Source organism: Cicer arietinum, chromosome 5, assembly GCF_000331145.2.
Source record: "Cicer arietinum cultivar CDC Frontier isolate Library 1 chromosome 5, Cicar.CDCFrontier_v2.0, whole genome shotgun sequence".
NCBI lineage: Eukaryota > Viridiplantae > Streptophyta > Magnoliopsida > Fabales > Fabaceae > Cicer > Cicer arietinum.
In genome coordinates, this window is record NC_021164.2 from 70,522,959 (window position 1) to 70,545,692 (window position 22,734).

The 22,734-nt window shown below is 32.9% G+C and overlaps 4 protein-coding genes across 4 annotated transcripts in view; 1 reads left to right on the plus strand and 3 right to left on the minus strand.

The window, feature by feature from the left end:
• Window positions 1–2,902, minus strand: part of LOC101506106 (filament-like plant protein 3) — a 3,906-nt gene extending 1,004 nt beyond the window's left edge. Inside the window, exons 1-4 of the mRNA XM_073368849.1 lie at window positions 2,438–2,902; window positions 2,074–2,228; window positions 1,183–1,360; window positions 7–878 (exon numbers count right to left, since the gene is read on the minus strand). Of these exons, the coding sequence (XP_073224950.1) occupies window positions 7–878; window positions 1,183–1,360; window positions 2,074–2,184 (1,161 nt within the window). The 5' untranslated portion in view covers window positions 2,185–2,228; window positions 2,438–2,902. The remainder of the gene's footprint in view (window positions 1–6; window positions 879–1,182; window positions 1,361–2,073; window positions 2,229–2,437) is intronic.
• A 2,691-nt stretch (window positions 2,903–5,593) lies between these two features.
• On the plus strand, window positions 5,594–11,009 carry LOC101503963 (CBS domain-containing protein CBSCBSPB3-like). The gene is made up of 14 exons (XM_004502938.3): window positions 5,594–5,822; window positions 5,962–6,130; window positions 6,623–6,755; window positions 8,025–8,180; window positions 8,314–8,392; window positions 8,490–8,603; window positions 8,773–8,839; window positions 8,971–9,076; window positions 9,147–9,205; window positions 9,772–9,881; window positions 9,957–10,087; window positions 10,233–10,315; window positions 10,402–10,491; window positions 10,600–11,009. The coding sequence occupies exons 1-14, from the start codon at window positions 5,731–5,733 to the stop codon at window positions 10,771–10,773; spliced, it is 1,563 nt and encodes a 520-aa protein (XP_004502995.1). The 5' UTR covers window positions 5,594–5,730; the 3' UTR covers window positions 10,774–11,009.
• A 4,050-nt stretch (window positions 11,010–15,059) lies between these two features.
• LOC101504510 (putative glycerol-3-phosphate transporter 5) lies at window positions 15,060–17,485 on the minus strand. The gene is made up of 2 exons (XM_004502940.4): window positions 16,061–17,485; window positions 15,060–15,801 (listed from the first exon to the last, which is right to left on the minus strand). The coding sequence occupies exons 1-2, from the start codon at window positions 17,052–17,054 to the stop codon at window positions 15,287–15,289; spliced, it is 1,509 nt and encodes a 502-aa protein (XP_004502997.1). The 5' UTR covers window positions 17,055–17,485; the 3' UTR covers window positions 15,060–15,286.
• A 1,089-nt stretch (window positions 17,486–18,574) lies between these two features.
• LOC101505140 (uncharacterized) lies at window positions 18,575–21,326 on the minus strand. The gene is made up of 6 exons (XM_073368572.1): window positions 21,012–21,326; window positions 20,817–20,920; window positions 20,242–20,327; window positions 20,052–20,116; window positions 19,668–19,750; window positions 18,575–18,969 (listed from the first exon to the last, which is right to left on the minus strand). The coding sequence occupies exons 2-6, from the start codon at window positions 20,895–20,897 to the stop codon at window positions 18,877–18,879; spliced, it is 408 nt and encodes a 135-aa protein (XP_073224673.1). The 5' UTR covers window positions 20,898–20,920; window positions 21,012–21,326; the 3' UTR covers window positions 18,575–18,876.
• Between the last annotated feature and the right edge of the window lie 1,408 nt (window positions 21,327–22,734).

Below are 22,734 nucleotides of genomic sequence, written 5' to 3' on the forward strand. Positions count from 1 at the left end.
AATTTTTTTTGAGATTAATTCTTCCGCCTCGGTTTGAGCAGCTCTCAGTCTTGACTCAGCATTCTCATTGTTTGCTTGGGCTGCTTTTAGTTCTTCATATACTTCTTCGGTTGATTTATTTGCAAGAGCTAACTGAGTTTGAAGCTCTACTATCTCCAACTCCGCTTCCTTTACCCTACTTTGTGATTCCTCGAGCTGTTTTTGGCACTCGTTTAAATCCGTCTCTAGCTCAAGTATATCTGCCTCCATTTTCGCTAGCTTATTTTCCAATGCAGCATTCTTTTCAACCAATTCTTCCACTTCAGCATTCACAGTGTCTATTCCCTGGCCAACATTAGGTTGGTCTGATGCAGTACCTAGCAGAAAGAAACTGCTTACACTGTCTGTATCTGGCAATGCAGCAAGCCTTTCCATTTCGAGGAAATCATGCATCAGATCAATCCGAGTTGAAAGGCCTGTACGATTTTGTGCAGTGGTGTTTTCATCTCTTTCAATGGTTTTGAATTCTAGTTCCTCTAGTCGAGATTGTAGTTCAATTTTAAGACTTGAATTCTCTCTCTCCACATCCTCAAGCCTCTGCAGAAGGTCAGAATTAACTGGTGGACTAGCACCTTCTTTTGCCGTTTGAAGTTGAGCTTCAAGCTTAATAACTTTCCACTCAAGCTCGTGTCGTTTGGATTCCCAATTACAAGAGTTATTTGCAACAGCTCCATGGATCTTCTGCTCTTGCTCTTCTCTAGCTTGTCGAAGCTGCCTCATACAATCCTTTAGTTCCCTATTAACATGACAAACTTGGTCTTCAAGAACCGCGTTCTTCTGTTTTGCAGCGTCGAGTTGTTGTTTTAAATTTAACACTTCATTTTCAGCCTTCTCCCAGCCTAAATATAATCAAATATCAATATAGAAAGTTTTTAGTTTATTAAATAAGCTAAGTTTTCTAAGAATTTGGGCTAAACTTCCCGATAATTCCCCCATACCAGAAGTTCACAATAATCGCTCTTTCCAATAACCTCTGGATAGGCATGCATTTTTGTATAAACCATAACAGAGACAGAACTTGAACAAATACAACAATCAGACCTAAAATTAACAAAGTCGATTGCAAGGCCTCAATGGCTTTCTCACTGGAAAAACTTGTCTTCCAAATGAAGGAGAAATACAAGATGTTCAAACAACAAATACCTGAGACAGCATCTTCAGCAACTTTGGCATTCTGCTTCACCAAATCTTCTTTAGCACTAATCTCTAAGAGAGCAGCTGATAATTTTTCTGTTAGAGTATGCACGTCAGTGACAACCTCTTCATTTGATGCAGCATTGGACTTGACTTCTGGAGATGAAGTAATTTGAGTGGCATATGCCTATACAGCATGGCAAAAACATCAGATTCATTATTTTCGTATCCAACTTACAACGATATGAACAATCAGAGTTAAAATTTTGTCCTAAAACTTAAAATTGGACAAAATTCATTATCTCAAAGCTTAAGAAAAGGAAAACTTCATTCCAGTTTCTTGTATTCTTAACTCAACAATGTTTTCTATTCTTATTTTCCCTACCACTACCAGTCACTTATTCAACTTTTTTTTCTTGAGAGAGTCACTTATTCAATTTTAAGTTTGAAGCCATAGCATTTTAGCTTAGGCCACATTCTCTTCTCAGACTTCCTCAATTTTGTGCTGTTGAGAGTGTTGAAGCCAAAGCATTTTAGCTTCCTTCTCTCTTCTTCATCTTCTTAACAAAGAGTATAAGTCTACAACCTTCCCTTTAAAAAATGGTCACTACCTAGAAAACTCACATCACCCCAAACACATAGGTCCACTCCTTCCTCTCTAGGCTTAGTAATGCAAAAAAGATGGAGACAAATAAACTGTGACTCATGACCTACGTAGCACTAACACTTACGAAATGAGACTTGTCCGACACCGAAACGTTATTGACATTTGTAATAACATACAATCACGGCTATTTTTAAAAATTATTACCAGTGTCTGTATAAGTACTTAATATCTCATGAGAGCGTGCAATGTCGAAGTTAACAAATGTAGTATGATGATAGACAAAAAGCAGGTACCTGATCATCACATAATCTTTGTGAATGAGACGACAATGATTGAGAACTGTCAGTTTCGCCGGAAGTTATCTCAGATACCTGACTGCGCCACAACCAATTCCTTCGTTCCATCCACGATTTAGTTTGGCAAAACAGCACCTTCTAATTGGGTAATTCTGCGACAAACAAAACAACCAACTTGGTTGATACTACCAAATATCTGAAAATCCCTTAATCAGAGAACATAAATAAAAAAGTAGAAGTAACTTTAAAAGATATTGGATATTACTGTTTAACTAGAAGAAGTAACTTGAAAAGAAAAGAGAAAGAGAAAGAAAGCGGTTATTGGAGGTTTACTTAGAATTCACTTTCCAATCTGATCTACCTTGATTGTAACGTATAAGTACAGCGAAAGGAATGATAGTGGTGAGACTTGAGTGAAGTGAGAAGAAAAAAAAGAGATAGATACAGACAGGGTATCTATTCCATTATATTACTTTACACTCAAAATAGTGAGTGTCCCCAAATTCACGCAATGGATAATTGGGGAATCAATTGAAGGAATGTCAGAAAAACAGCAATTGCAGGGATAGAAGGAAAGAGGAAGCAGTAGGGTCTGGAAACAAAAGGGGGTGTTGTTCCCGCTCATTGCTGCTGCCATTTAATATGTCATTCTTTTTGTTTTTGTTTTTGTTTTTGTCTTCATCTTCTTATTGTTCTTGCTATTATTGTCGCTCTTTTCTGCGTTGTTTGTAGTTTGCCTGTGTCTTGTGCAATGCAAACCGCGGAAACGATATTATTTAGTTAGTAACACTACTGTCAATGTGTTTCTCATGTCCACCGAGTTGAGACAGAGTACTCAGATTAGTGTCTGAATTCTAAATTTTTTGTTAAATTAGTTTATAAACTTTGTAACTTGATAAATTTATTTTTAAAATTATAAAATAAAATAATTTATATACAACTTTACTTTTTAATATTTTGATGTGTGAGACTAGTTTATTTACTTTGATTCTGTATTTATATCATTTTTTTTTTAAATCTCTACAATTACAATCAGTACAATCTTTTTTTCAAATTAAGGACGATAAAACGAGTTAACTCGATTTGTTTAAGTCTATACAACTAGTAACTCGACTAAAATAGAAGCAATTTAGGTAGGTTAATTGAAACTCTCTTCTTGGATCTATTTTTTGATTGTTTGATGGACCGACCAATTGACTCGTCAATAATATAAAAAGTAAAAGCAATAAAACAAGTTGACTGTTAAGCAAATTAATCCCGTCAAAATAAAATAGTCTTTAAAGCTAATCTACTAAAACTCAATATAATCCAACTATGACTTCACAAACAGTATAATTCTAGATTCATTGGATTGTAACAAGAAAATATGCTAATGATGTTGAGGGAAATAAATGAGTCAAGATAAATAGAAATTAAAACAAGAAAGTGATTTTAAAATTGATTTGACATGTCAATATGCCCGTCACCAATTTTTCAGTAGGTTAAGAGAGATATATCAACTTGAATGATAGGATCAAAAATCAAAAATCGCACAGTCTAAAATATCGAGTTAAATGGGTTGGTTCAGCGCGCTCAACTCATTTTGCCACTTCTAATTCAAACAGTATTAGAAAAAATTAAAAAAATAAAAGAATGGCAAAATTATGTGAGGCATTCACATTTTTTTTACGTGCACAGCTATACAACTAGGCAAAAATGACTAACTATCTATAATAACTAAATCAAGGTAGGAGTTATCAACGAAATAATTAGGAGTTATCAATGAGATAATTATCTATTATCATAATTACATTAAAAATTATCATTCGCTGCAATATGGCAAAAACTCATATCAAAAGCAAATTGAAGAATCAAACAAATATCAATTGTCTCATTGTCATTCACAATTTTTTTTGCACGTACACAGCTTTACAACTAGGCAAAAATAACTAATATTGAGATAATCAATAATAACTAAATCAAAGTAGGAGTTATCAATGAACCACATTAAAAGTTATCCCTCATTACAATACGACAAAAACTCGTATGAAGAGCAAATTAAAGAGTCAAATGAATATCAATTGTCTCAGACAAATAACGACCTAATGCATAAATCTTTTAGGTAGGAGCATATAGGACTACTTGGTCGACATCTCTAATAATAGCACCAATGCTCCAAAGATTAATAATTGGACGTACAACATCAACATTAATTTTATAACACGTATGATGAAGGGGGCTAATTGGAGGAAGAGTGGGAAAAATGGTGGGATACAATTGTTACATGTGGATTCATAGTCAATTTTCAAAAAAAAAATTGATTTTCTAAACTTTGTGAATAATTTCAATTACCTCAGTACCTTTACCTTCAAAATGAAGTTTATTTCAAGCATAAGCTCTAGTCACTTCTAATGGAGTGAAATAATAAATTTTTTAATTCAATTTCAAAAAAAATAAAAACAAACACTTAACTTTTTTGGTGTAGTGACAATTTTTAAGACATATGAATATTTATATATTTTTTGTTTACAACGAGATTACAAAACATCGATTAACACACTTTTTTGGGTTGAACAATCTTTGTACAAAACATTTAATGCCAAAATAAAAACATATTTTGGTTAAATTATGAGCTTTTATAATTTAGGACAAAACCAAGTATTGCATTATGCAAAGAAGGTTGAGAAGATTTAATTTAATCTCAATGTAATAGAAAATAAATACTATTAACTGATAATATATATTTTCTATGCAACTTTAAAAAAATTGATCTATTTGAAAAACATTAAAGATAAATGATCGAAATACTTATAACAATAAAAAAAAAAATTGTGTTTATTTTGTGACTATTGATATCCACCATTTTCTCATGTGTATTATTATTTGAATAAACAATTCATTTAATAGTTTAGAGCACATGCAATTATGCTCTAAAGACTTATCTACAAGTTATAATATTTATAACAAAGTAAAATAAAAGTTAAATTAATTTTGTAGATTATATTTCTATAAATTATTGTTGATAGATTATAAAAATTAATTAAAAATAACTTATAAACACATTATAAATTTTTTTCATAAACTATCTCTAATATGTTAACAAATCCTTGTATTAATAGATAAACTTAAACTAAGTCACTTGATTGAATATATTCCCACAACTAAAACAAAAAAAATGAAATCGCCAATTTATTGTGTCACTTCACTGCTCACCATTCTGAAACCCGAAGCGTTTCATGTATTTATTTTTAATAAATATAAATATTATTTATTATGTCCATTGGTATCCAGTGAATGGTTGGTTAATATATTTGTTGTTGACAAGAATGGTTGGTTAATGATAACCATAATAAATATATGTTGCGTTGTATTTATCGAATGGATTTATTAACTAATAAAAACCAATGGCAGCATTTATTGAGTCACCCATTGATGGATTAAATACTATAATTTAGAACCTTTGAGTGGTAGGAAAAAACAAAAGAAATTGAATTATAATTTTTGAGGTGAAAGCAGAACCCTAAGCGTGAATTGTGATTAGACATGAACAAAACAGAAGAGAAGATAAAGAGATACGTGGGGTAGGGTGTAGTATTATTTTTGTATAGTATACTACAGGTTAATTAATTAATTCATTCATACATTTGGCACGCATACTGAGAAATTAAGCGCGAAATGAAGAAGACAACAAAACGGTCTTCGAAGAAGTCTCACCTAACCGAAAATGGAAACGGCGTGCCTCCCTCTCCTTCATCCCAACCGCAACCGTATAATACGCTCTCTCATTTCATCTTAATAAGTTTTGCTACCATGCACACGTTCAAATTCAAATCTATTTTTTATTTTTATTATTATTATGGATTTATTTATTTATTAATCTATTCATATTTGTGGCTATTTTGTTAGGGATGATGGGGGAGAAAGAACGGTGAAGAAGGTTAAATTATCGAAGGCTCTCACCATTCCCGACGGTACAACGGTTTCTGAAGCATGTAGACGAATGGCCGCTCGCCGCGTAGATGCTGTTTTGTTAACTGATTCCAGTGCTCTGCTTTCCGGAATTCTCACTGACAAGGTTTCTTTCTATCTTTAGTCATAATATTTTCACAAACACATTTTTCAATTACTTTATTCACTTCAAATATGTGGCTAATTATGGTAACTCAATCATTAATTATTATAATCAGCTGTTGCACTTCATTAACCATTCACTTTTTATTTTAATTTATTAGAAATGATATTTTGACATCAATTTTGGTGTTAAATATGGTGTTCTTTGGTTTTTAAGTGTAATTTTGAAATGCTTGTAAGTTGTAGAAGATGAAAAGTAACTGAGATAAACACATACAATGTCATACATGGTGTTAGTATTTTGATGTCAAAATAACACACCTCTAATTTGAATGCTTGAAAATCATCCAAAATTGTTGTCGAAAATTATTGTTACATTTTGCGTCCAAATGAAAGCCTTCAATATTATTATCTCTATCACACACTCTCTGGATCTGTGTGTGTGTTGTGTAATGTTTGATATGATTCAACTTCAATTTGCATATGTTTTGGTCAGGATGTTGCTACTAGAGTTGTTGCGGAGGGGTTATTACCGGACGAGACAACCGTGTCGAAAGTAATGACACGGAATCCTATCTTTGTTACATCAGATACACTAGCCATTGATGCTCTTCAGAAGATGATTCAGGGTTAGTTACCCTGGTTCTTTTTCTTCCTCTTTTTTGCTTTTGGATTTTACCGTGCTTTGATTGAGTTAATTTCTTAATCAATTGGATCACAATGTGTGGTTTTGGACATCGATTTCAGTAAGGTATCTGCCATGGCAGGATATTAAAGTTTATACATACCTCAGGACTAATATATGTATATGTACCTATATATTCTTGTGCTATTAAATGAGTTGTTTACATCTATATTATTATTACTATTCCACCATGAGTCCTGCATGACAAAAGGGTAGTGAGTTGTCGTGACAATGAGGACAAACAATTCTATGCCGGGAATTTTGTTGCTATTAGCATATACCGAGATCAGTCCTGTCCCTCGTGGTGGCAGTGAAGTTCGTGTGTACTGTTTTCTTGATGAAAAGAAGTTGTTTGATATTTTAGATGACCAAGGTTTTAGTGTGTTTATCTTTTCTTCACAGTTAAGATCCTGAAATGGAGATTATTTGCAGTTAGGGCTTTGTTGTTTCTTCTGTTTCATACAGACATCTTCTGGTGCATTTCAATTTGTTTGAGTTTGGATCGAAGTGTTATGGAAGCTAAATATGGAAATTTAGCTGGAACTTACAACTTGGGGCCTTAGAGTTGGGAGACTTTGCCGATTTGAACTAACAACTATACACGGGTTTACAATTTACACTATATAGCTACACAAACTTAAAAAGTAACTAATTGTTCTGTTTTCTTCCTCTCACTCTTTAGTTCCTCAAATTTCATGGTGCTAAATTTGTGATTTTCATATTTCTTGGTGCTAAATTTGTGATTTTCATTGTCAGTGATTGTTTTGGTGAATGTGGTGCCATTTGACTTTAACTAGAATTTTTCTTTCGTTTTAGATTTGCTTTCTCCTCTGTTTCATGTTCTTTGTCATGTTCCTCCAACTCAGACCCGAAAGAACTAGATGTGTGGTTTACTGTTTGGCAACAAAACATTTATCTGTTACATATTCTAGTGTCTGTAAGCACAATATTTTTGGGGGACTTATTTCCAGCAAGCAGGGCCTTGATTGTTTCTTGTCTGTTATGGGTCCCTATTTTATCGTTGTTTCTGCTTATGTTTTATTTTTTCTTTACCTTTTTTGCTTCTTTAACTAGTTAATGATTATTGAATTGAATTAATGATTTTATTACATTCTATTTATGTTTACATATTTCGTAATGGAGTCATACTTTGGAAATCAATTTATTAAGCGGGAGACATAATTTGATTTTTTTTCTTAAATTCTGTTGATAGGTAAATTCAGGCACCTCCCTGTGGTGGAAAACGGTGAAGTCATTGCCATATTGGATATCACCAAATGTCTTTATGATGCCATAGCTAGGGTGGAGAAGGCTTCTAAGCAAGGTAGTGCCATTGCTGCTGCAGCTGAGGGGGTGGAAAATCAGCGAGGTAATAATATAGATTGCTTAACAGTTACCTCTATGCATACATACAAATCATGGTACTGCTTGTACATGAACTTATAAATTGCTTCTACTTGTATATGTTTATAAATTGCTTCAACTGTCACTATTTTTGGCAGCTCCAAATGCTTTCATTGATACACTGAGGGAGCGCATGTTCAAGCCTTCCTTGTCAACTATACTTGGTGAAAATACAAAGTATTTTTCACATCATATTTTCTTGTGTATTTATGCATTGCCTAAGGATTCTTTTTATAACAGTTTTATGAAATTCTGTAGCTTTATGTATTTCCAGGGTTGCTATTACATCAGTATCAGATTCTGTCCATGTAGCTGCAAAAAGGATGCAAGAGTTGCGTGTCAGTTCAGCTGTGATTGTAACGGAAAGCAAGATTAAAGGAATATTGACGTAAAATCCTTTTCTGAGGCTTTATTCTCTCCTATAGAAACCTTTGTTTTGGAATAACATATGTGACTGCATGTTTTTTGGATCAGAAATCCTTATCGAAACATATGAAATGTAGTTTGGACAATTTTTTCTCTTGCCTTATATTTTGTTCTGTGAATCTGTTATGCAGTTCAAAAGACATTCTTATGCGTGTTATGGCTCGAAATCTTTCCCCAGATTTGACCCTTGTTGAAAAGGTTGTTATGGTTTTATTTTTTGAAGTAACTTTACTGAAAAGTGGTTTATTCTGGGATGCAATTTCTTCTGTCTGGTGCTAATGTTTGTTAAGTATTTAGAATTAAGTTGATTTGATTTTCTTCTTTATTAGGTAATGACTCCAAACCCAGAGTGTGCATCAGTAGAGACAACAATTCTTGATGCTCTGCATATGATGCATGATGGGAAGTTCTTAAATCTTCCTGTGGTGGACAAAGGTGAATTATGCCTTCTCAATTCTGTATGTAATTTCTTACATTTTTGTGCTGAATAATATTTGTTTCGCAGATGGAAATGCTGTTGCTTGTGTGGATGTTTTGCAGATAACTCATGCTGCAATTTCTCTGGTAAATTTAATGTTTGAGAGATACACATAAAATCTATTGAAAATTTATTGGATATATGTAGAAGAAGGACATGCTGAGGGATCTGGTTATCACATGCATGCTGTATGTCTTGTTTTGTATGTCTTGTTCTAATTCAGTTTTTATTTCTTTTGTTTCATAAATGGCATATGCCTATTCTTCATCCATTATTCAAATTTGTTGCTTTAATTAGGCCAAAGGAATCAAAATGTTGTAAACTATTTCTTCCTTTTAGACGTAATGATTATTATTGTATTGATTGATAGTTTCTTACTATATATGAATGATTGATGCATTTGTTAATAATTTGACTATTTTCCCAAATTATCAAAACTTTGTGCATTTTGGAAGACTTGTAGATGCTCTGAACCAGCAATCAATTCATTCCCATTCCTACTTCATAATTAGCCTTTTATAACTGTTGAGCATCCACTCACCTTATATAACAATGAAGTATGATCTTGTACTATAAAAACTAAATGCATTTTTGTATTAACATTTGGTACTATTATACTGATGCTAGTGTCTGGTTTCTATGTACTTTGTAGGTTGAAAGTAGCTCTTCTGGAAATGTTAATGATGTGGCAGGCACAATTATGCAAAAGTTTTGGGACTCAGCTTTTGCTCTTGAGCCTCCTGAAGATTATGACACTAACAGGTACTTTGGTAATATCTATGTTGTTTATATATGTTTTGTTCAGTTTTGTAAATAGTTATACATGTTTTATTGCAGTGAAATCTCTGGACAGCTGACTTTGGATGGGGCAGATACCACAAAGTCAATGTATCAATCTGCAGGTTTTGGAAATTCATTTACTTTTAAATTTGAGGATCTCAATGGTCAAGTGCATCGTTTCAACTGCGGTGAGTGACATCTTGGGGCAAGATTTAAATGTCTAAATATTGCTTCTGCTCCTACTGACATCTTGTGTGTAAAACCTAGTCTCATAATTGTTGCCTTTTCTTACCATGTTTTATCTTAAAAGTATTTGCCTCTGCAATTTTGTAGGATCTGAACATCAAGACGAGCTTGTATCAGCAGTTATGCAAAAAATTGGTCCTGTTAATGATGGAGAACGCCCTACACTACTGGTGTGTTTTATTCTAGTTCATTTTTCTCTGTATTTTGGTTTTGCTATTTGTATTTAACACGATACCGGTTTTTTCTTCCCTTCTAGTATGAAGACGATGAAGGAGATAAAATTATTATTTCAACTAATAATGATCTTGCCGCTGCTGTCAGCTATGCGAGATCTGCAGGACTGAAGGTAAAGATGTGTGTGTTTTTACATGTCTTTTAATTTGGCAATGGTGGCTTTTTTTTGGGTTTGCTATGATGCATCAAACTGATTGTAGGAAACATCTTTGTATTTCAGGCTCTAAAGTTGGATTTGGTTTTTGCTGATTCTAGCAAACAGATAAAACCAAACACTGATACAGCCACCAAACAGAAAACCAGCGTAGTGTCTCTCCGCTCTGGTATTTTTGCAGGTGCTGTTGTTCTAACAAGCATCGGTATATTGGTCTACTTAAAGCGCGCCAAACAGTGATATGTTTGCCAGTTTGTACAAAACATGCAGTACATACTGCATAATTAGAGCTCTATTTAAAATCAAATATTTTATGTACACTGAATAGGTGAATGATGTGAAGCTCCTCCAATCGCCATTTTATTTTTTTTCAGTCTCTGATGTAAGTGCACCCAGTAACCTCTTGTTTGTACAAGTGAGTCTATGTCGAGATAACCTCGTGGCATGCAATAATCAAATGTCACAGTATTCTTCTATTTATCAACTTATTCAGTTAAAAAGAGAAAGAAAGAAAAAAACTCCCATATTGGAATATCTGCAACATTTCAGGCCAGTGATGTTCAGTAATCAGTTTTAACTTTTTGATCAAAAAATAATACGTGTTAGGCAACAATTGAGAACATTGTAAAATAATATATTATATCTTGTCTAGAATATCGACTATCTGACTGGATCAGCCCCTTTTGATTCTGGTGCGGTTTGATTATGGATTGCTGAGGGCTTGTTACTACTGTAGATGTGTCTATGGTTTGTTTAATTTTTGAATAAAAATTAAGTTCAGGTGTTTTAATGTCATCTTTATCTGTATTTATATCAAATATACATTTCTTAAACTGTATGTTATAATTTTATACACCTAAAAAATTGAAACAGGAGTATGCAATTGGGTTTTGTTTGTTTTTTTTTTTTTTTTATATATATAAATAAATTAGCTATCTGCATCAAACTTCACTGTAGCTTTCAAGTTTATTTATTAAATAATGGTATTCATTTTGATTTTATCTTGTCTTTTGGTTTTTATTGTTCAATCAGAATCCTCTAGAGGTCTTTGCACATGTACACACCTAGAAGCCATATGTTGCAGTTCAAAAAATATCGTAAACATGATTTGTTAAATACCATCACTCAGGTGGATTGTTTTTTTTGTTTTTGTTTTGACAGTTGGAAGAATTGTTGCAGATTATTTTCTTTCAAATATTAAAATAAAATTAATGTGTTAGTCAGTAAAATCTTGAAAAAGTTTAGAAAAAAATGATGTTCGAATGATACATTATATTCACAATTAAGGTGTTTCTATAAAGAACTTCATACATGCTACAAATCAATTCCATTCAACAGTTTAAAAGTAATTTAAAATTAACTGAATAATATTATTACGCATGAAGTAATTTAAAAAGGATAATTTAAGTGTATTTTTTAATGTATTTTTTGTATGATTCTTAATCAACTATGATTTTATTAAATTCATAAATTTTTTAAAGATTGTTATAACTACAAAAAAATTTATTTTGTATTAAGTTTTTTCTATTTAAAAATTCAACCAAACATAAAACTGCAACTCCATTTTAGTTGGTGGAAACGGTAGTTTCAATAGCTACACTTGGGTGTCACTGGTATGTGCATTTGTTAATGTTTTCTCCGAAGCGTATTAAATATTAACTTTATTTTTGATGATTATTGGCAATTCTAGTTAATATTTTGAGAAATTTTTAATCATTGATCTACGATAAACTACTTTTATAATCGACCATAATATCCACTGTTTTAGAACGCATAATTTTTTTTTCTTCATATTTCGATAATTATGAGTGTTCACGATAGAGATAAAGGTTGTCCCAAACCATCCAATGACCCAACTATGTTTGAAGTATTTTGTTCATATGATTTTCCCAATTTAGATTGAACACAAACCAACTTAGTCAAATTTGAAGTGGTTTGATTTGGGTAACGAGTTTACGATTTCAAGTCTCGGCACCCCCATTAAAAGCTTAAAGCTTGCTTTTAGACTGCAATTATGCATATATATATATATATATATTCATCCATCACGGAAAGAATTAAGTGATGGTTATCATCGAAAAAAAAAATGAACTAAGTGATGGCTGGCATAGTCCCCTTCTCTTGGAAGAGAAAAATAATTGAGGTGCCAAAACTCTTTTGCTAAAAAAGAAGAAGAAACACAGTTTTATGTTGGACAATGTGATTTGTTGTACTACATGTTATTGCTCACATTGTACTCTTATTTTTTGTTAGTCTAATGTAAATAATTGATTGTTGGTCAAGCTTCTCATTTTAAACGGACATTTCAATTTTCTCTTGTAAGATAATGAAACCTCCATGTCCCAACTCTTTCATTATATAGCTGCAAGAGGAATGCTAAATCTCTTTTTTTAATTCTTTACCTTTAGGCTACAACCGGTTATAGAAGTTGACACCACTAGTTTGCCTAAAAAAATTGAGAGACAACCAACCCTTAACCCAAAAATAAAAAATGTTGGTCGTTCATATTATAGAAGGTAACAAGTGAAAATGGTGAAAAAATGTCAGAAGTTTTTACCAAGAGTACCTACGGTGATTCCTCAAGTTTCTCACTTGGGTTGGGGTCATTGATCGATATACCTAAGAATTAAAGGATACCATCGATGCATTTGCACCTAATAATGTTATTGATGAATGAGGGAAGTAAATGTAAGATAAAAACTTCAATTCTTTTGCAATTTTGAGTGATTCATTTCCAAAATTATCAAAATCAGAGCAACAAGTGGTGTTGATGAACAGAGTGACGAGACTGTGTTGTGGAAAGATGACATGGATTGAGACATCTCTTGCTATATTTGACTGGTCAACGATTTTGTTAAAGATGCAGGTTATGTGGAAAAGATACTGGTTATGTGGAAGTGAATATTGAAGATGAAAATTTCAAAAAATAAAATAAAAAGAATACAGAAGATGAAAAGTTAAAGCTGGTGTGATGGTTATCATCGAAAAAAAAAATGAACTAAGTGATGGCTGGCATAGTCCCCTTCTCTTGGAAGAGAAAAATAATTGAGGTGCCAAAACTCTTTTGCTAAAAAAGAAGAAGAAACACAGTTTTATGTTGGACAATGTGATTTGTTGTACTACATGTTATTGCTCACATTGTACTCTTATTTTTTGTTAGTCTAATGTAAATAATTGATTGTTGGTCAAGCTTCTCATTTTAAACGGACATTTCAATTTTCTCTTGTAAGATAATGAAACCTCCATGTCCCAACTCTTTCATTATATAGCTGCAAGAGGAATGCTAAATCTCTTTTTTTAATTCTTTACCTTTAGGCTACAACCGGTTATAGAAGTTGACACCACTAGTTTGCCTAAAAAAATTGAGAGACAACCAACCCTTAACCCAAAAATAAAAAATGTTGGTCGTTCATATTATAGAAGGTAACAAGTGAAAATGGTGAAAAAATGTCAGAAGTTTTTACCAAGAGTACCTACGGTGATTCCTCAAGTTTCTCACTTGGGTTGGGGTCATTGATCGATATACCTAAGAATTAAAGGATACCATCGATGCATTTGCACCTAATAATGTTATTGATGAATGAGGGAAGTAAATGTAAGATAAAAACTTCAATTCTTTTGCAATTTTGAGTGATTCATTTCCAAAATTATCAAAATCAGAGCAACAAGTGGTGTTGATGAACAGAGTGACGAGACTGTGTTGTGGAAAGATGACATGGATTGAGACATCTCTTGCTATATTTGACTGGTCAACGATTTTGTTAAAGATGCAGGTTATGTGGAAAAGATACTGGTTATGTGGAAGTGAATATTGAAGATGAAAATTTCAAAAAATAAAATAAAAAGAATACAGAAGATGAAAAGTTAAAGCTGGTTCAAGGTAAAGAATGAAAAAGAAAAAGATGATATGGCATCAACTTATTGGACTATGTTTAAAGGAGTATGTTAGAGGGTGTAACTCTAGCATTCGTCATATCCATTAACAAGTTTTAACTTGACTTCCTGTTTTATATGGAGGATTGAGTAAAGAACATAAAAATCAAATTTACTACTTTCATTCTTCTACTCATGCAAATTTTGGATCCGGATTCCCTGAATTCAGAGATCTCTGCATTCACGCCGTCAGACGTCAGTGACCATTTGATTAAAATCTGATGATCTAAGTTTAAGTTTGGTATTTTTAATAATAAAATAAAAATTAAGACCTGCAATTATTAGATCATCCGACCGCGTGACTACAAGATTTATTGACTGCAGTAAATCCGATTTTGCAAATTTTCCAACATATTCTGGCTTGTTCTGGCTGCAAACTACATCCAACAACCAATTATCAAGTGCAGCATTGTGATAAAACTCTATGGACAAGAGAAGGCATAAGAAACAACTTGTCATTACACCAACCAGCTCCAAGTATGTGATGAAAACAGGTGGTGTGCTGCCATAAATGACACCAACCCATAAATCATAAAATGTGATAACCATATTAACAATCAAGAATCATCCATAAAAGACAGCAACAAAAAGACTGCATGAACAGCATGGCATTGAATTATCTCACCATTACCTTTTCGCATTTGTATACTCTTGCTTTTACAATCAGTGAATGAAGAATGACAAACATACAAAGTTACAAACATTAATGAAGCATTCTTAAAATTTCTTCATCAATAGCTATTTACTGTGCAAAATATGTGCGTGTAACATCAATGAAGGACCTAGACTATAATCAAAATTGTTTCTGAAACATTTAAAATCACTTTCCTGAAAACTTATCTCTTATCTCGGTTCTTGCAAGTCGAATCAAGAATAAACCAGCAAAGAAAATTGACAAAACAAGCATAAAGAATACACTGTTCCATCCCCTAGTTGAAATATAACCTGCTAAAAGTGGTCCAAGAGCAGCTCCAACAGAACCAGTACCATCAATGATTGCAGTAACAGTAGCCAATGCCCTAGAATTCCCACCATTAAGGCTTTGCGAACCGAGATCGGCAGACACAGCAGTTGTGATTAGCGAGTATGGACCATTCACCAAAAATCCAGAAAGAAACATCAAAGTGATGTTGGTAAACATAGAGATGCTCCCAAAAACACGATACAAAAGAAGAGCTGGAATTGATAGAAATAAGAACAGAATTGAAGTAACGGCACGAGCTTCAATCATATCCGAAATAAAACCAGCTGTGATTCCACCAAGGACTCCTCCTATGTCAAATATTGTTGAAAGTAACCCAGCAGTTTTGTGAGATAGAATCACACCAGCAACCGCTGCAACAAACACCAAGTAACGAATTCAGGGAAAAATATCATGATTCATGAAGAAAAAGATAAATGAAAACTGACACGAGTTAACATAAACAGTAACTATTTTACTCAACAATCCAACTTCCTAGAAGCAAACCATGAAGACACTGTATTTTAGGGAGGTGGAGCCAGTAGTAATAAATTAAATGGATATGACTGAAAGTCTAAAACAATGCACTTCTATCTGATTATATCATATATTTTTGCATCAAAGAACAATTACCTGTGTGCCTTATGTAGAAGGGTAACCAATACAGGAAAGTGTAAGCAACAAGCTTTGAGAAAAAGAGACAAAAAGCAAATGGAGCGACTCCAGGTATCTTCCATGCCTCTAAAAATCCAATAGCAGATGAAGAAGAATCCGAAATTGAATTGTCAGGAGGATCAATAAGCTTTGTTTCCTCCTCCTCCTCCTTTGATTCCACTTTCCCCAGATCCTCTGCACTGTCTGTTTCAACACTCATTTCAACGTCCATTCCAGGATGCATAAACCCCATATCCTCCGGATTCACAACAAGAAACAAAAACACCAAAACACCAACCAAAATGATCACAAGTCCAGGGACCACAAATGACCAACCCCATCCAAATTCCAAAACTCCGGAAGCAATAACCGAACCAATGATATTCCCAACCGAGGTATGAGAATTCCATATCCCCATTATCAATCCCCTCTTTGATTCCCCAAGCCAATTCCCCACAACTGCAACCACACAAGGCCACCCAATTGACTGAAACACTCCGCAAACAATCTGAACACAGACGAAATACCCCAAAACATGAACATCCAACCAATATCCTAACCCAAAAAGTATAGTAAAAAGTCCACTACCCATCATCCCAAACACAAGGAACAACCTCAAATCAATCCTATCACCAACATGACCAGCCAAATACATGCCAATGGAATAGGAAGTGAGGAATGCGAGATCAACCTCGCCAAGCCGGTGAGTTCCCTGAGTTCCATTAAAAGGGGGCCAACCTAAATCAACAGTGGAATTCAGCTGAAGTTGAGTTAAATTGGTTGGAAGTGTGGGTCCCAAAACACTCTTGACAATACTAGGAGGCTTCCTAGAGGCATGAAAAGAAGCATATGCAAGAAATGTGATAACAAGAACACATATTTGGTGGAAAAGTAGGGTTTTGTGAGGGGGTTTCAACCCTGGAAACAGATTCAGAGCTGGAGCTAAGCTCAAACTCTTGGAATTGGATTGCATTCTTAATCATCAGGGTTCACACAAGTCTGCACATAAAACCTAATCTAATCTAGCACAATTGCCCACAGATAAATCTTTCTACTTTTTTTTCCTTTCAATGTTTCTTATATATGGTATTGGAATCTATGATCCGAAGAATGTGAAGATGGATCCAAAATTGGAGATTGGAAAGAATAAAAGGACTTAGAAGGTTCTTCGCATCAAATCTAAAATTTGTCGTTTATTTATTTGTGGGAAAAAAAGAAGAAAAAACTAATTTGCAGTGGTGAGAAGAGAAAGAAGGGGGGTTTTGGTTTGAAGGAGTGACGTGAAAAAGCAGCGACATGTGTTAACAGAATTGTGAATTGCAATTGGAGGATGATGCCGGGAAACAGGTGAAAGCTTGCAAGAAAGAAAGAAAAAAAAAACACGTTTGCGTGGAAAATCAGATTGTGTCCATAGTTTTTTATGAATTGCCATAAACTCTTTTTTTTTCTTTTTTTTTTTTACTGAAATGTCTTTATTTTTTGTTACATCAATGAGTCAGCGTTTTACGTTTAAGTGTAAAAAAATGTAATATAATCAATTATTTTTATTTTTTATAACTATGTTATTATGCTAAATTTTTGCAAATATGTTCTACCAATCATCATCTATGTGTGTTTTATTTTTATCTTTAAATTTAGTTTAACTTACATATGTCGATATCGTTAAATTGAATATTATAATCTTGAATTTAAACAGTTGCATGTAAATTTTTTTATTATTTTGTTTAATAAAAAATAAATAATAATATTTTTCTATCCACAAAAATTGAATTTGAGACTTTATTTAAGAAATTTAAATCTAATTTCATTTGAAACAAATTAATATTCTTGTTCTAAAACTATAGTTTTTACATTGTTAACCGACGGGTTCCATGCTTGCCACATTTTCAAAAACATTGTCATCCTACTACATAGTTGGTGTGCATTCAAAGACCACAACCATATTATTGCATATATATTACTATTAAGGAGATGAGATAACATTTTTTAGTTTACTTGTATTCCTATGTCTATGACAGACTTTCTTTGCTGTCTCATGTTGGATTTATTTGGTTGTTGCTCTCTTCTTATTAATATTTACTTTTTGTATTTTATTACGTTGTTTTTAAGTTATTTGAGATGGTCCAGCACCTGAACCACACTTTGAAGTTGCCAATTCCTTTGAAGTTTGAGGTTTAATACAAGTAATGGTGGGACTTAATAAGTAAAAATTGAATTTAATACTTAAAGTTCAGGTCCCATTCTCAAAAATATCATGTATGTTAAATGGAAAGCATGGTAAAATGACCTCATTGTGTTGGTACAATAATTTAAGCTATAAAGTAGCACTCCAGAAATTGTGTCTCTATAGGAATCCTTAAACTTTATTAAACTACTTTTTTTTTTCAATACCATTTGTCTTTCACAAATTTAAGGTGTTAAAACAACTTCTAAAAAGAAACATTTGGCTGGAAAAAAAGTGTTTAGAAAATTTTGAAGCACAAAGCCACAAAGGAGGAAAATCATTATCTGCAACTTAAAATCAAATGGTTGATCTTTGAGAAGAAGACCCGTCGGTAAGCATTACAAATTGTAACCACTAGCAATGGAAAACCTTTGTCAACATATGGCCTTCCAAACACAGCCATCTACACAATACCTATAGGCAACAGGAAATCTACCCTTGCCGTTAAATCATGAGGGGGAAAATTGTTTTCCAAAGTTATTCAAGAACTAACAAGGTAGGAATAAGGGCCTAATGCTTTATGAACAAGCAACTTGTCAACCACATATCATCAGGAGCAGACTAGTAGTTTCTACAAATACTTTCGTGCTAGGGCGCGGACTTTGGTATCAAAATGTGATGATGTGATTCGGGAGCCAGGCAGGTACAGAGGATTAAGAAGAGTCTGCAATTTGCCAAACATACAAATAAAGTTACTTATCTCTCACCAGCCAAATACTTCATAATCTATTAAATAGATTTAACTCAAGTATCTATGTCTTTATCACCACAACCAAATCAAGAGGACAATTAGAAACTTTAAACTTATTTACTGATACTTGTGTTGCCAGTCATATCCTCACAGGAAAAATAAGTTGCTAAAAACGCAAGAGACAGTAAATCAGTTATCAATGGGAATTTATTTTGCATTCTTGCCTATTCCCTAAGGAACAACCCTTTAATCCAAAATAGAGAGGAATTTGGGAGGAACACTTAAAATGGAATTCAGCAAACTTAAGTAAAAAATTTAAAATACAACTTTGTCATTCTTATCAAAACAATGTACCAGGTATATGCTAGGAAAATAGGCATGCCTGCTATCGCGAAACATTGAAATGCTAATCGATAATAAGGAGGGAACAAATAGAACATGGTTACATTTGATAAAACCAGAAAATATTACTCCAGCAATTATTATTGTATTTGTATAGTCATCAAAGCATACTTTAAGAACTGGTAAGAATGAACAGTATCGTGAATCATAGTCAATTTCAAGAGAAGAGTTCCATTGTAGAATCAGAAAAAGATATATATGAAATTAAATACTTAAGGAAAGGATGGCATATGAAACCTGTTATAGAAAGAAAGAAAGGGCTAGATTACCTTTATGTAAAGCTCATGCACCTCTTGGAAGAAGCTCTTAATGCCATCATCATTACGAGAGTCATGAAGCAACATAAAACGGGTATGTATGACAGGTCAAGGATTATCAAGAAAAACCAAAATGCATAGAGGTGTGTGAATGTAAGGTTTGAGAATTCTCCAATCTTGGGTCTTTTATTTTATTCCCCTTCCAGTGACTGGCAAGGGAGTAAAGGGCAGGGGACAATGGCATAATCGTCTGATTGGGAAGCAAATTAATTTAAATTATTCTTAAATTAGGTATTCAAAACATCTGTTATTATAACAAAAACAAGAATAAACCTAAAAAATGAAAAATCAATATAATTTTTATCACAGAGAAAAACAATTAACTACGATAAAGGATATGACCAGCTGTAACATACACGGACACCACAAGTTCATTAAACCTGTCTACTGATTTCAAGTACCTGCATAGAGAATGGTAAGGAATGAGAAGCTGCAGAAACAAAAACAACAGGCACAGAAAGAGGATCATAAGGCCAAAGTTTTCTATTTGGACTTAGATTACAAATCAACTGAATATGTAACTCACATAGCACTAGTAGTCCATGCAAGGTCCTGTACAACATCGAGAGCAGCGTGCAGGATAAACTGATGCAGCTGAGCAGCATCCTCCCTCTGTCATACGGTAGCATTAGATTGCAAATTGATTTAAACTAGTGATGAAAACAAAATCCCTTGTTTTCTAAACCAAGCCAAAACAAGGTTTACTTAAGCTAGATAAAGATAAGCATTTACATGAATCAAGCAAACAAATTATGATGTAAAATCGTGTTCCCCATAACATTTTCAGACAATAATTGGCTTCTAATCTTTGTAGCACCAACACCTCAGTTCGAAAGTGTGTCCCGGTGTCTGACACATGCCTTAATTACATTCAATTAAGTCGTTTTCTCAAATTATTACAGGTGTTGATGTATCTGGGCTTCCTAGCTTCCAATATTCCATAAATTATTAGATTGATCCATGAGTGACAATTGACAAACCAAATTAATAATCACAAAATCAATATACAACAAGAAGCAAGTAAATAAATAAATAAATAATCCATAAACCAATAAAAGGTTGAAGTTTAACTTAACAAAAAAATAAATAAAAGGATCATACTTTAGCAGCTACTCCAACTTCAGCTTCATAAATAGGAATATCATTTCTGCTAACAATGATGAAACAAGCAGTGGTTGCCATTATCAATACCCTTCCAACTGCACCTGCGAAACAGAAAATGTCGATACAAATGAGAAAACTAAAAATTCACGAAGAGATCTGAACTCAAATCGAAAATTGAAAAGGAAGTCAAACCTTGCAATGACAGTTGAACGCAATGAAGGAACGAGAAATTGAATCGTGTCGCTCAAAACGATAAATAACCTTCGATTTCGCAATTTACCGAACCTAAACCGGGGAGTAATTGCGATGCTGAGTAGAATTAATAATAAAATAAAAGAATGGATTATAAAAAACAGGAATAAGTGGATCTAAAACGCAATGTCAGTGAAGAAGTGAAGTCTGGAAACCCTATGGAAGCAAGGAAGATGAGGAAGACGACTTGTCTAAGCTGTTGCCATATGGGAGTTTAAACGCATCGTTTTACAGTGCTTACGTCTACGTCCCCAATATTGTATTTACAAAATTAAATTTCACATCTATTTTATTATCAATGTAATTGTTACACACTAAAAAGTTTTACAATATTGTAGCAATAGTTACTCAAATCAATTTATGTTCAACTGTTTTAGTTTTGTAATTCGCTTTCTAATAGCTTGATAAATAATTAATTTAAAAGGTGTCTTTAATTTTTATTATCTCCTTAGTGTCGTGTTTTTTTTTAATGGTGAATTTGTCATCATCAACACATTATTATTTTAAAAAAAGTAAGGTTGAACGCTTAGATTTATGGAGGAGGGGTGCGGCTAGAAGGGCCCAAGATTCTATTCATTATTCAAAAGCCCAATGATTAGGTCCGTTAAGGAGTATTAAATAGTAAATATACAATATGAGTTTGAGTGTGCTACCTAGTGAAATAATTAAATAATACTGACATTTTATGCATAACTTGACTAATTATTTTATTTTTGATAAATTATAACTTAACAAATTATTTATCTTAAATAAACCAATTATTTATTCAGCGTTGATCAATTTTCTTTATTTCAACAATACAAGTTGTGACTTAATATTTTTAAAAAATTTAACACTTATTCACAAAGGAGGGGCCAAAACTCAAATATATTTTTCTTGAAAAAATACTAACAAATACCTTCTAAAAAATCTAAGAATGTTTTATACAACCAAATTCAATTGTTAAATCCATATAATGAGTATTGACATAAAAAACATAATGATATACCTATGTATAACTATATATGTCTACACTTGTTAACTTAATAAATATATTTTTACCTTTAATTACGAGCATAAAAATTCAAGCCTCAAGCATTTTAAATAAATAAAAAACCATGGTCATAAGAATTGAGAAATATATCTTGTATAAGTCACAATGTGTTAGACGGTAGACAACAAGTGGTACTAAATATGAGATGAGATTGATAAGATGGGGGTGATACAAACGGGACCCATCACTTCCTTAACACGATCTAATGCTTACACTTTGAATGATGTATAACTGATGATCGTTGAGAAGACATAAACTCTATGTGCTAGCTTAATTGCAACTCAAGTTATCTCACTGCCCATAAAGCTATTTTCTATCCATGTCTATCTCTTTCAGAATCTTTATGTGCATCACACATTTCAATTGAAATTATTTATTACTAATTGCAATATTTGACCAACTAAACAAAACTAATATATTTAATTTAATTCAAGAGGACATTCAAATACTAGATTGATTAGATATATGGGCCGGTCAAAGGCAGCCCAAAGTCTTGCTTTAGACTCCAAGTTTTGACAAAACAATGCTTCGTACAAAGATATTTACATTATTACTAAATAGAAGTTATTTTTTACAAAAACCCATTTAACATTTTCTGTGACAGTTTTACTTGTTAATAAAAGGCAACAA